Consider the following 13,068-nt stretch of genomic DNA (forward strand, 5'->3'; position numbering starts at 1 on the left):
AGATTCTACTCGAATTCTATAAGTATAAGGAACTTTTTTGTAGATAGATAATCAGAAAGACTCGTAAGAAACTTCTAAATGATTTATTGGCCAATTAGTTAAAAGAAGCGGTCTAAGATCCAGTGAAACTTTGGGGGGGGAGATTAAACTTGTCCCTTTTCCTAAGGAAAGCGCAATGTAAAAAAAAACAAAAAACTCGTAAACCAATTTTCTGGATTTCAGGACGTTTGTTATTCCTTTTTTTTTTTTTTTAGCAAAATTGTTGCTGCAAAGATTTCAGGTTTGCTGCTATGCACCGATAAGCTCCTGATGTGCTTATATGCAGATTTCAGTTTAGTTAATGATAGTAGGATCTTACTTTAAATATTAATATGATTGCTGGTAAAAGGTCTTATCTATGCCTCTACATAGTAGGTAATTCACTTCTGCTGCCTCGTTATTTTGGCACCTCCCCCTTCTCTCTTTGTTGTTTTCTTCTTTTGTTGGCAAAAATTCAAAATCCCAACAGGAAGTTCTACACATACTCTTTAACATTTATGCTTTCTTTAAAATCATTTCTACAAATTCAGCCTCTCTTTACTGCGTTTCAAATGAACCTTATATTCATGAAAAAATAATTCTACGGAGCTTTCTCAGTCTTGCTAATATATTTGATCGTGCTCACTGTATAAAAATAACTGTATTTAAATTTATAGACGTTCGAACTTTATAATTTCGAATCTTATATTATTTAAGCTCGAATTTTACGCAATAGGTTCGAAATTTATTATTTCGAAAGATTCCTAGTTCTCGAATTTGCCTGTTTAGGAAACGATGATTGCTATTCGGTTAATAACAAGGGAAATTAAGAATCTCGACATCTGCAAAATTCTAAGATTGTTAACAATTTTTTTTTTACCGTGAAGCTAAAACCTTTACTTGCGGAAAGTAAACTAAGATAACAATAAATCTTTTTATTGCTATCTCTAAAATTAATTTTTCCTTAAGATTTTTAAAAAGAAAATTTACTTTTTACAAGAATCTTTCGTCGTTTTGAAACCAAATCAAATAAAAATAGTGAGAAAAATAGCTGATAGTACATTTACACATTGTGTAGATTTGTCTGGATTTAGCAATCCGTGCGGATATTCCGTCCGTTTTCGTGCTTAAAAAATTCTCTAGCTTTCCGCGACCATTCGGTCAAAGCTGGATGGATTCTTGGCAAAGTTTTTAAAAGAATAAAACCATGACTATGGATCATCAAGAACATTATGATCTTATAACATTGGCTCAAGTCTACCCCAGCTTGTATGATACTGCTCACCCAGGCTATAAGAATACCACAAAAATTGCTGTCATTTGACTCTCTATTGCTCAACAGCTTTCAGGTTAGCGAACCCACCACCTACTCTTCCTAGATTTGCTGTTTCAGATTGAATTTCTTTCTTTTGTCTTCTAACGTATTCTTCGTGCCATAAGGGCTAAAGTGAGGGTCGAATTAGCTAATACTCTTCTTTTAAGTACTCTTCTTCTTTGACAGTCATATTAGTTGCGATAAAAGAAGAGCAAACTGTATCATTTCTATTTGTGGGGAAAAAATCGAAGCAGAACTAGGCTAAAAATAGGTGACTCTTTAATCATTAAGATATTCTCAGCTGAATAAAGTCATCTTTTTAGTTCAAATAGCTAATGAAATTCCGGCAATGTAAATGAACCATTACAATCAGTAATACTACTTATTGACAGTCAAACTAGTTGCGACATAAGAAGTGCAGACGGTATGATTTCTATTTCTGGAAGAAAAAAAATAGAAGCAGAGCTAGGCTGGAAATCTGCGGCTCTTTAATCATTAAGGATGGATCCTAATTTAAAATGTATGTCTTAGATCTTGAAAAAACTACAAAGATATTTTCAACTGAATAGAGTCAAATCTTTTTAGTTCAAATAGCTAATGAAATTCCGGCAAAAGCTTTGAGCTAACCATAGCAAATTCTATGGGGAGAAGACGATAAAATCTTTCTGTTTCCAACTTCGCAAATATGAAGAATCGAAGACATTTTCTTGAAAGAGTTTCAACATTAATAAAAGCTAGGGATTTAGACGTCCACTTTTCACAAAGCCAAAGGAAAGCCTATTTTCATCTAGGAAGAATGTCCATCAGAAAAATGTTGACGCTCTGAATTGTGAGGAGATATTTCATTCTAAACCATCTTTCACACACGCTGTTAAATTGCAAAATATCACAGTATAAGACATTTTATGGTTATATAATTTGAGAAAAGTCTAAACCTGTTAATTAGGCTTTTAAGAAGATGATCTAAATTAAAGCTTCTCACTGAAAATGAGTCTTGGGGGCCCAAATTCCGGGAAGAAAGTTTTAACTCAAAGTCGGGGTAAAAATTTTTATCTAGAAGATTTTAACTCGAAGTCTGGGTAGAAGGTTGTAGCTAGAAGATTTTAATTCAAAATCAGGGAAGAAAGTTTTGACTAGAAAATTTTAACTAAAAGGCGCTGTAGCTATTAACTAGAAACTAGAAACTTTAACTAGAAGATTTTAATTTAAAACCTGGTTAAAAGATCTTAACTCAAAATCAGAGTAGAAGACTTTAAATAGGAGATTTTAGCTCAAAATCGGGTTGAAGGTTTTAACTATAAGATTTTAACTCAAAATTGGATTAGAGGGCTATAGGTAAAAGGTTTTAAATCAAAATTGAGGTAGAAGATTTTAACTTGGGGGTCGAAAGAGATTTAAATTCGATATAGCAGCTCGCTAGTTTCTGTTAACTTAGGCAATCCAATAAATAAAATATATGTCAAGACTTGAAAACTATATCGATTAATTAGTATTTTTAGTCATGACAAATTTTCTTAACTTGGTTCCGATTGATGAGGTCTGAGGGACGATGGTTGACTAAAGCATCCTTGGATGCTTGACAGAAACCATAAATTCTTAAGCCTATTGATTTAAAATTTTGGTACTTGAAAATAGAAAGAGGGAATCAAAATAATACATCAGCGAATATTTTTTCCCACTTTTCTTCCATACACGCTTATATTTTCCAGTTCTGAGTTCTGAGTTCTTTATTTAATAATAAAATTCATAAACAAAAAAATACTTCAAGACAATCTCCCCCATAAGGCTCCATGGCCGGGAAAGAGCAGGAGAGAAAAAATAAACAAAAAATATACAAAATCCAAAAACAAAATTGAGTCGCCCACCTTAATAATCACCAAAAATGACGAGCTAGGCAGGGGGAAGCACATGATTTCACCAACTCAATTAAATATTCAACTCAATCCGTAGACATCAACTCCAAGGGAAACCGGAATATATATGAAAAAAAGAAAAAGAAAATTTACTAGCTAGAAAATCTCTAACATAATTTTGAACATACCAAACGAGTGGCAGCTTCGTACGAACTCTAGGAGCGTGTTCCAGGTCCTGTTCCAAGCTGTCAGAAGGTTGAAGTCAGACCTCACTGACGGGGGGTGAAGAACCAGTAAGTTGTTGGAAGTGTGGAGATGATAAGCCGATTGATCAGAAACAAAAGATATATTATTACATAGGACAGCAGAAAGATGGACGTGCAACTATAAAAAAATGAAAGAAGAACAAGAAAGAAAATAGAGACATTTCAAATCAAGAAAAGGTTTAAGTGAAAATCGGTTAGTTTCCTGAATAAGAGTCCTTGCTTTATCATAAAGTTTCGAAAGTGGCTTCAGAGACGAGGTAAAAGTTGACATCCAAATAACAGAACAATATGAAACATAAGACTGAACTAGGCTGCAGAACAAGATTCTAAGAATCGACCCTGGAAATATGTATTTGAGCTTTCTAAGGATTCTGAGACTCCTGGAGACTTTCACTTTAATCAGGTTAATAGGATGCTTAAACGAAAGATTTTTGTCAATCAAGATGCCTTGGAATCGAACGTAACGATCCTTAGGTCTACTTAGAGAACCTCTTGATTCATTTATTTCATTTAAGTCACGGCAAGCATTTAAGACTCTGGAGAAAATGAAAAAAACATGACTTTATGACATTTAAGGCAAGATAATTTACATCAAACCACTGAATACCTCTTTCAAAAAGGGCTATCATTCTTGAACGAAGATCAGACTCAGTTCTACCAGTTGTGCCAAGAGTACTGTCATCAGCAAAAACAATAAGTGTATCCGGTAAGGAAAAACTCTTGTCAGAGTTAGTGACGGATACTGGTTGACAAAGACGACAGCAAATGGTAGGTTTTAAATTTTTAACCGCATTAATAAGGTCATTGACGTAGATTAAAAAGAGTATCGGCCCAATGACAGATCCTTGTGGAACGCCAAACTCTATTCCATAAGGAATAGAAAAGTCCAGATGAACCGATATGAATCGACCAGATAAATATGATAGAAACCATGAATAAGCATTCCCTCTTATACCAATATGGGACAGTTTCAAAAGAAGAATCTTGTGTGTTAATGAGCCAAACACTTTTTGAACATCAAGAAAAAGAGCAGTAGGTATCAAACCAGAGTCAAGAACTGAATTTAAATAATTCAAGAGAGTTGCACATGCATGCTCAGTTGAGTGCTTTGCCCTAAAACCAAAATGAAAATCATGAAAAAGGTGTTTAGAATTAAGAAAATCAAGAAGTCTTGAAAGCATAGCTTTTTCAAAAATTTTACTAAACTCTGATAAAACAGATATAGGACGATAATTTGCAGGATAATTCCTTGATCTACCTTTAAAAAGGTTGATAACACAAGCACGCTTTAGAGCAATTGGGAAGACATCATTTTCAAAAGAAAGATTGACAAGTCTCGTGAGGGCACACAAAATGACAGGAAGAATGCACTTGACAACCTTAGTTGGAATACGGTCTGGGTCAGAGGGTGAAGAACCCCTCAAACAATTGACAATTCTGGCTATTTCCGCTTCAGAGATAGGTTCCAATGCCATTGATTTAGGACAAGGCGGTCCAAGGTAAGACCTAAAATCAGGTAGTGAAGAAGTAGGACTTACAGAAGAGGCTGTAGTTTTGCTGATATTAGCAAAGTAGAAAGTAAACGCATCTCGAACTTTTAGCTCACCCTCTACATTTTTGCCGTCAATCACAACACTTGAAGGGATAGAGGAGGCAGAAAAAATGACCTGATAATAGAATTTATAACTTGCTATGTCTTCCTAATGTCTTTACCGCATGCAGAGACTTTTGTATAATAAAATAACGATTTAGCCTTTCGGCAAAGCAAATTGTAAACTCTTCTATAAGCTTTGAAAAGTGGAAGCCGAGAATCATGTGAAAATGGCTTAGAGCACCTGTAAGCCTTCCAAAGATAATTTTTCTTCCTCCAACTCTTAAGGAGTCCAGGAGTCATTCAAGGATTAAAAGGGTTTTTTTTTCGATGCTGGACTCCACTGGGGTGCATCACATGTATCAAAGATAACTTCTTTCAAAGAATTAAATAAAAAAGAGTTCTCTTAACTGAAAGTAAGGAGCGACATTAAAACTTAAAACGAACAGAAATTACTTCGTATATGAAAGGGGCTGCTTCCTCATCAACGCCCGCTCTTTACGCTAAAGTTTGACTCTTTCTTTCAACTCCACTTTTTAAAACAGTAAAAAAGTTTAGTGTAAAGAGTGGGGCGTTGATGAGGAAGCAACCCCTCTCATATACAAATTAATTTCTGTTCGTTTTAAGTTTTAATGTCGTTCCTTACTTTCAGTTAAAAAAAACTTGTTTTTTCTATTTAATTTCTGAACGTTTTTGAATCAATGCATGTTTTGATTTTGGCTCTCCGCAGAGGAATAATTAAAATGAAATTTGCATATTTTTTTTTTGGCTTAATGGCTTTCTCATAGTTTTGATCGAATCATTTTGAGAAAAAAAGGATCGGGGGAGGAAGCCTAGTTGCCCTCCAATTTTTTGATTACTAACTTATAGATTAGCTTACGTAACGAACATTTGTATTCTCATTTTTTTTATTACATATATGAGGGAGTTCACCCCCTCCTCAGTACCTCGCTCTTTATACTAAAGCTTAAATTTTGTCCCACTTCATTAAGAATGACCCCTGAATCACAAAAGCCGTAGAATAAATGATTGAAATTACTAAAAAGACTTTAGCGTAAAGAGCGAGATATTAGGAGGAGGTGAGCCCCTAATATGCGTAATAATTTTTTTCGTTTTAAGTTTTAATGCTGCTCCTTACTTCCAGTTGGAAAAACTTTTTCATATTTATTTTTTATTGTTTTTTTTTCAATAATGAAAAAAAACATGAATCTCCCTTCATGGAGATTTTCTTCCCCCATGACAAATTCCTCGATGGAAAGTTCCCCCAACATATCCCCCTCTTTTCAACCCCTCCCCCAACCAAAAATCCCCCTGAAAACGTCTCTACAGTTTCGAATAGCAATTACTATATATTTAACACTGGCCAAAGTTTGTAACTTGTAGCCCCTCCCACGGGGACTGTGGGGGAGTAAGTCGTCCCAAAAGACATAGTTATAAGGTTTTTCGACTACGCTGAATAAAATGGCTATTTCAGAATTTTGATGCGTTAACTTTTGGAAAATAATTAGCGTGGGAGGGGGCCTAGGTGCCCTCAAATTTTTTTAGTCACTTAAAAACGGCACTAGAACATTTCATTTCAGTTAGAATGACCCCTCTCGCAACAATCTAGGACCACAGGATCGATACGATCACCCCTGGGGAAAAAATAACAAAAAATAAAATTGATTTGATGTGTTTGGGGAAATGATGGGTATGGGATGGGGGTTGGATGCCCCCCAATCACTTTTGACTATTAAAAAGACAATAGCCCTTTCAATTTCCAATCGAATGAGTACTTATTGAAGTTTCTACGACAATTCCTTCTATACTAAGTGCCCTGGTCTAAAAAAAATATAAAAAAGTCATACATTGTACCCACATCGCTCTTTACTTAGGCGGTGCTGTTGTGCTGCCTATGATATTGTTCCATGATAAACGAAAATCATACAGTTCGCGGTAACGAACTGTAGTAAGAAGTGACCCGGCTCAATAGTAACCGAAACTCTAAAAAATGGAATTTTGATACCAATAGCTACATCAAAAGAATTTCATTTTCACGCTGATTCTGAATATATAAGTTTTATCAAGTTTAGTTTTACCCCTCAAAAGTTAGGAGCCTGAGAAAATTTGCCTTATTTTAGAAAATAGGGGGAAATATCCCCTAAAACTCAAAAAATATTAACAAAAATTACACCATCAGATTCAGGGTATCAGAGAAACCTACTATAAAAGTTTCAAGCTCTTATTTACGAAAATGTGGAATTTTGTATTTTGTTTCCCCCAGAAGACAGATCACGGATGCGTGTTTATTTGTTTGTTTGTTTTTTTGTCGTTTTTTTTTCAGGGGTGATCGTATCGACCCAGTGATCCTAGAATGTTGCGGGAGGGCTCATTATAACGGAAATGAAAGTTCTAGTGCCCTTTTTAAATAACCAAAAAATTGGAGGGCATCTAGGCCCCCTGCCACGCTCATTTGTTCCCAAAGTCACTGGATCAAAATTTTGAGATAGCCATTTTGTTCAACATAGCCAGAAAAACTAATTATTATGTCTTAGGGGACGACTTACTCCCTCACATTCTCCCCACCCGGGGGAGGGGCTGCAAATTAAAAACTTTGACCATTGTTTACATTATAGTAATGATAATTGGGACGTGAACAGAGGCTTTCAGGGAGACTTTTTCTAGTCGAAGGGGGATTGGGGGAGGGGGCTACGTGGGAGGATCTTCTTTGGAGGAATTTATCATGAGGGAAGAAAATTTCCATGAAGGGGCCGCAGGATTTTCTAGCATTATTTCTAAAAAACAATGAGAAAATAAATAAAAAGAAGTTTTTCAGGCAGAAGTAAGGAGCAGCATTAGAACCTAAAACGAAAAGAAAGTATTAAGTATATAAGGGGGTTTTTCCCCTCCACAATACCTCACTCTTTACGCTAAAATATTTTTAGTAATTTCAACTATTTATTCTACGGCCTTTGTCATTCAGGGGTCATTCTTAAAGAATTGGGACCAAGTTGAAGCTTTAGTGTAAAGAGCTAGATATTGACGAGGGGAAGAACCCCCTCATATCCGTAATAAAAATACACAAATACAGAATTTCTTTACGTAAGTTAATTCGTAAGTTGCGTACATTTACTAATAAAAACGTTCGTAAAAAAGCTCTAGTTGCCTTTTTAAGTAGCCAAAAATTGGAGTGCAACTAGGCCTCCTCCCCCACCCCTTTTTTTTATCAAAATCGTCCGATCAAAACTATGAGAAAGCCACCAAATCAATATGCAAATTTCGTTTTAATTATTCATATGTGGTGAGCCAAAGTCAAAACATGAATTAATTAAAAATGTTTAGAAATTAAAACTTAAAACTAACAGAAATTATTCCGTTTATGAAAGCGGTTGTCCTCTCCTCAACGCTTCGCTCTTTACGCTAAAGTTTTTTATTGTTTTACAAAGTAGAGTTGTGAGGAAGAGTCAAACTTTAGCTTAAAGAGTGCTGCGTTGAGGAGGAAACAACCCCTTTCATAAACGGAATAATTTCTGTTCGTTTTAAGTTTTAATGTTGCTCCTTACTTGCAGTTAAAAAACTTTTTTTATTTAATATATACAAAGGATCAGTGTACCAAATAACAAACGAATATCAGATAGGGTAACAAAGGTTGATAAATAACATGTGTAAACAAAACAAGGGGATAAAGATGTGCGTGCAAACAGGGTCTATTCATACTTCGAAACACAATTTCCAATTGATTGTTTTGGTTGTTTTAAACCTGTTCTACTAGATTCTTGTCACTGTTGCCAAATTAGACTGTGAAGATAAATAACGAAAACTAACTAATTAAATCTGACAAAACTTTTCGTTCTAACAATTAAACATTATGATGCATTGATTCTAAACGACAAATGCTGTTTCAAAGGATAACTACAACTTCTTAAGCTGTTAGGTGCAACATTTCATATTGCACCAAATATAACAATATATGTTTAAATATAAACAATAATAAATATAATATAATAAATAACAAATTTAAACAATATATGTTTATGTTTCTTCAATTATTGCTTCCGTTTCCTTTTTCTATTTGGCACCCGCTACTACTGAAAACTGCATAGCTGGAGGTATATTTTTAAGAACTGAATTCCTGATTTTTCCTAATTTTTAAGATATCCATGGATATGTAGGTTTCCACATGACAATCAGTATGGTCTAATTTTCACTATTTATATTTCTTTAAGTAAGAAGTATGACATTCATCAGGAATAATTTATGAAAACTCATAAATTTTCTAAAGGATTATCTGTCGTAAATAAATTCACCAAATAACGTAAACATCCGTAACATAAACGCTTTTTACTGCTATTACTCTGATATGTAGTTGCTCTCTGTGACATAAACTACTCTAATATAGCCTCTGCCAAGAAAACAACACATTGTAAAATCCATTTTTACTTTTCTTTCTTTTTTAATGGAACAATGTCTGCTGAGACGCAAAAACTACAAAACCTATTTCGAGGAAACTGTACTACAAAAATCTTTGGGGCAAAGGTACTCGCCGTGGTTTGGCATCGTTCAAAGTTTTGCTATAGAAAGGGTTTGTGGTGCAAGAGTGGGGGTGTAAAGTAGGTATATGGATGTAAAAAGGAAAAAAAATTTCATAGGATTTATTATTCAGCCAAAATATAAGTGCATATTTTTTATAATAAAAAGTACACCAGTGCAGGGTCGTTACTATCCAAAATGTTGGGGAAGGAGGAATTTCACGTACTGGCTGGTCATTCTTACCGACTGTTTTTTATCAATATTTAGCATAATGTCAATTTTGAATACCATACGTAAAATCACAGCACGAGTCGCTAAAACCGTTTCATTTAGGTTACCGACCTAGATTGAGATTTTGGTAAATGTCAGGCCACTATCTCCACCCTCTTTATTTAGCCAAATGGAAAATTGAGGCACCATCTATAAAACCGTGTCAAGAGTCGGTAAAACTGCTGCGTTTACCGACCAAGTTCCAGATTTCTGGACGTGACGTGTCAGTATATTCGTGATCTTTATTTAATCAAAAAAAATTTTTTAGTGGAGTCAGAAAAATCGTCACGGTATTACCGACTTATTGTTTTTACCAAGTGCCCAAAAACATCGAGGCAACTCCCTTCCCCCCATGTGACGGCCCTGAATCCCTCTTATTTCTGGCACTCTAATTCCCTTCCTTGATTTAACTAATGTAATGCTTCAGTATGCTTGCGTTTGAGTTGACGTTTGAATAATTATATTGATTCATTATTTTAAGATAAAGTTTTCTCAATTATATAGATTCAAAAAGGTACTTTGAGGTATTTTTTTTCTTTTTTCCGATGGAAGAATATCTGTTAAGAAACAAAGACTGGCGAAATTAAAATCGAGGAAACTCTTTTGCCAAACTTAGGGACTAAGATGCATACTATGGTCTGACATTATCCGAAAATTCCTTGTAAAGTAGCACTTTTCATGGCTTTTCCATCACTTGAAAACAAAAAGGGAAATAACCCTTTAGCTAATGACAAAATACTAAACCATCCTTGTATATATTTATAACATAAAAATACCTGGAACGACTTTTCAGTCCCATTCTGCGTAAATAATTAAATATCATTATGTATTTCATGGATTTTTCTTCGGTTTTTTTTTACTCTGAAGCCCATGTCCATGGATTATTCTTTATGGTTGGTGGTGTATGGTTATGCTGTTTGACCTATGTAATTGGATAGATGAGTATGGTTAAGGCCTCATTCAAGTACTGATCTATATTAATTACCATTTTTTTTATGGTGTGTGATTATTTCTGTGTTTGTGCTGTTGCTTTGGTGACTTCTTTCTTCATTACGTATTGTTAGATTGTCGAATTGTAGACTATCCAGCCAAAATTGGTGGTGATTGTTTTGCAGTAGCTACTGCACGAGACACTACAACCTTTTAGTGGTTGTAGAAATAGTTTTTCCAACGTTCTAACAAAATCATTAGTCAATCCTGATAGTTGAGATTCCTTGAGCTAAAATAAAACTGTTGAAAATATTTTCAGCAAATTTATCTATCAAATCGTTGCTGAGAAAAATTCTTTAAGAAATTGAAGCACAATATTCATAACTGTTATTGCAAAAACTGTGTTTATGCGCTTTAAATATTGATACAAAATCCCTGACTGCCATTATGTTTGTTAGCAAATAAACTCTTTTAGTAGTTTTTTTTAATATCTTCAACTTTAGACTAGCCTACTTGGCTTTTCAGAATTGTTTTTCAATTTTCTGTTTTTTTTTTATTTCACTTCCTATTAATGCATTTCTAAGAATTGTTATTTAATAATCCTTGTTATCTAATAATTCTGTTATCTAATAATCATGTTGTATAATAATTCTTTTTTTCCATGATTGAAAAATCTTAGCTATCATTGTTAATTAACAATTGCACGGCGGAAAAAAAAACTTCGAGTATTCTAAAACAAAATGTTTTCTAAGGCAATATTCTTCCAGAATTTCCCCCATTTTATTTGTTATAAAATAATTAATTTTGTTTTTAACGGTATAAGTTTAGGAGAGAGCTGCCTGTTCTGGCTTCAAGTGTCAGTTTACTAAAAATTTTAGAAGAAAAAAAAGTTCATTTCTTATTTTCCTCTATTATAATATTTTTTAATGTGTTTTTGTAGATGTCCTTTTTTAATTTCCTGCCAAATTAATATGTTCCTGAGAATTGTTAGGAGCAATTTCTCTTCGTCAACACTTTTATTTTCTATTGCTAACAGAAAACTGCAAGCTAACATTGTCAATTAATAATTAGGAGGCAGAAAAAGCCTTAAACGTTGAGCTACATCTATAGACTCCTAATTGCCTCTCTAGCCCTTATAGATGCGTGTCTACACGTCCGTTGATTGTATAGAAGGACATAGTAATTATAGTGAAGGAGAGTATAGTGTAAGCATTTGAAGGAGACACATTTGAAAGCATAAAATAGAGTTGGAAGCAATACCGTTGCCAGAATTTTCATTCGGGGGGGGGGGGGGGTACTCTTTTCAAGGGGGTTACAGGAAAAACTCTTAAAAACGCATGAAAAATTTTGTTTTGTTACGTTTTTACGAGTTGGACAGAGGCATTCTAGAGTTCGACTCTCCCCCCTCCAATAGATATGGCCTTGGTTGGAAGTGTCGAAGCAAGCTATTTTATTATGCGTTATAACGAAAACTCGTCCAGAGTATTTTCTTAAATTGTTCCGCAGCTGAATTTATTTCATTTTTTCGATAAAATCATTTATTATTTGCAATTAAATGCACCTGAGCAATATTCAAAATTGAATTTATTTTTATTTTAGGTGAAGTTTTTGATAATTATGATCATTTTCGATTCAACCTGTCATTCTATAAAGTAATATCAGAGATTATTCCTGATACAACAAGGATACGCCGTGACGTGCAATGTGCACCAAAACCAGGTATGTTTTTTTTTCACTTATGGTTCTTTGTTTTCGTAACTGATTTCTGCGAAAATTTGATGCCTGGCTCTGCTAAAAGTTACAAAAATTTATCGCTCCTTTATTTCCTGAAACAAAGCATTTAGTATCATCAACGTTGTCAGCTTACCATTTGAAGCTGTTAGATAACCATACTTGCTTGAATTCGCTGTAGAAATCAATTTTTGTACAAAACCACACGGGTGTATCAACTGCTGTACAAAAGGGCAATCACCCTCACCCTCTTCCCAGAAGGCCATTGCGTCATATCTTAGAAATATCAGAAGACCAGGTTATAAGGCTTAGTACAGGCAGAGGACGGCAAATTCACTATTTAAGTTGTCGGTCCTACAACCCTGAGAAAATATATTTTAATTAAAAAATCCAAAGAAAATCTTTTTTTTCGCTATACATTTTTGTTTATTGGCGATAATTGTTCATTCTATTACTTAAGTTATAAGAAGCCAGGATTCGACACCTGGATCTACGACACTGTGGAACAACATAGTTTTCAATTATAAATAATTTATTTAGAATATCATAGGCACAAAACCACAGTCAGACAATAAAGGCAGGTTC

The 13,068-nt window shown here is 34.3% G+C and overlaps 1 protein-coding gene across 4 annotated transcripts in view; it reads left to right on the top strand.

Annotated features, from left to right (window-relative positions):
• LOC136043198 (lutropin-choriogonadotropic hormone receptor-like) overlaps positions 1 to 13,068 on the top strand; it is a 327,975-nt gene that overhangs the window by 248,593 nt on the left and 66,314 nt on the right. For all 4 annotated transcript variants that reach the window (XM_065728133.1, XM_065728150.1, XM_065728140.1 and 1 more), the window contains one exon: positions 12,352 to 12,471. In XM_065728133.1, the coding sequence (XP_065584205.1) occupies positions 12,352 to 12,471 (120 nt within the window). The remainder of the gene's footprint in view (positions 1 to 12,351; positions 12,472 to 13,068) is intronic.

Source organism: Artemia franciscana, chromosome 2 (assembly GCF_032884065.1).
Source record: "Artemia franciscana chromosome 2, ASM3288406v1, whole genome shotgun sequence".
Classification (NCBI taxonomy): domain Eukaryota; kingdom Metazoa; phylum Arthropoda; class Branchiopoda; order Anostraca; family Artemiidae; genus Artemia; species Artemia franciscana.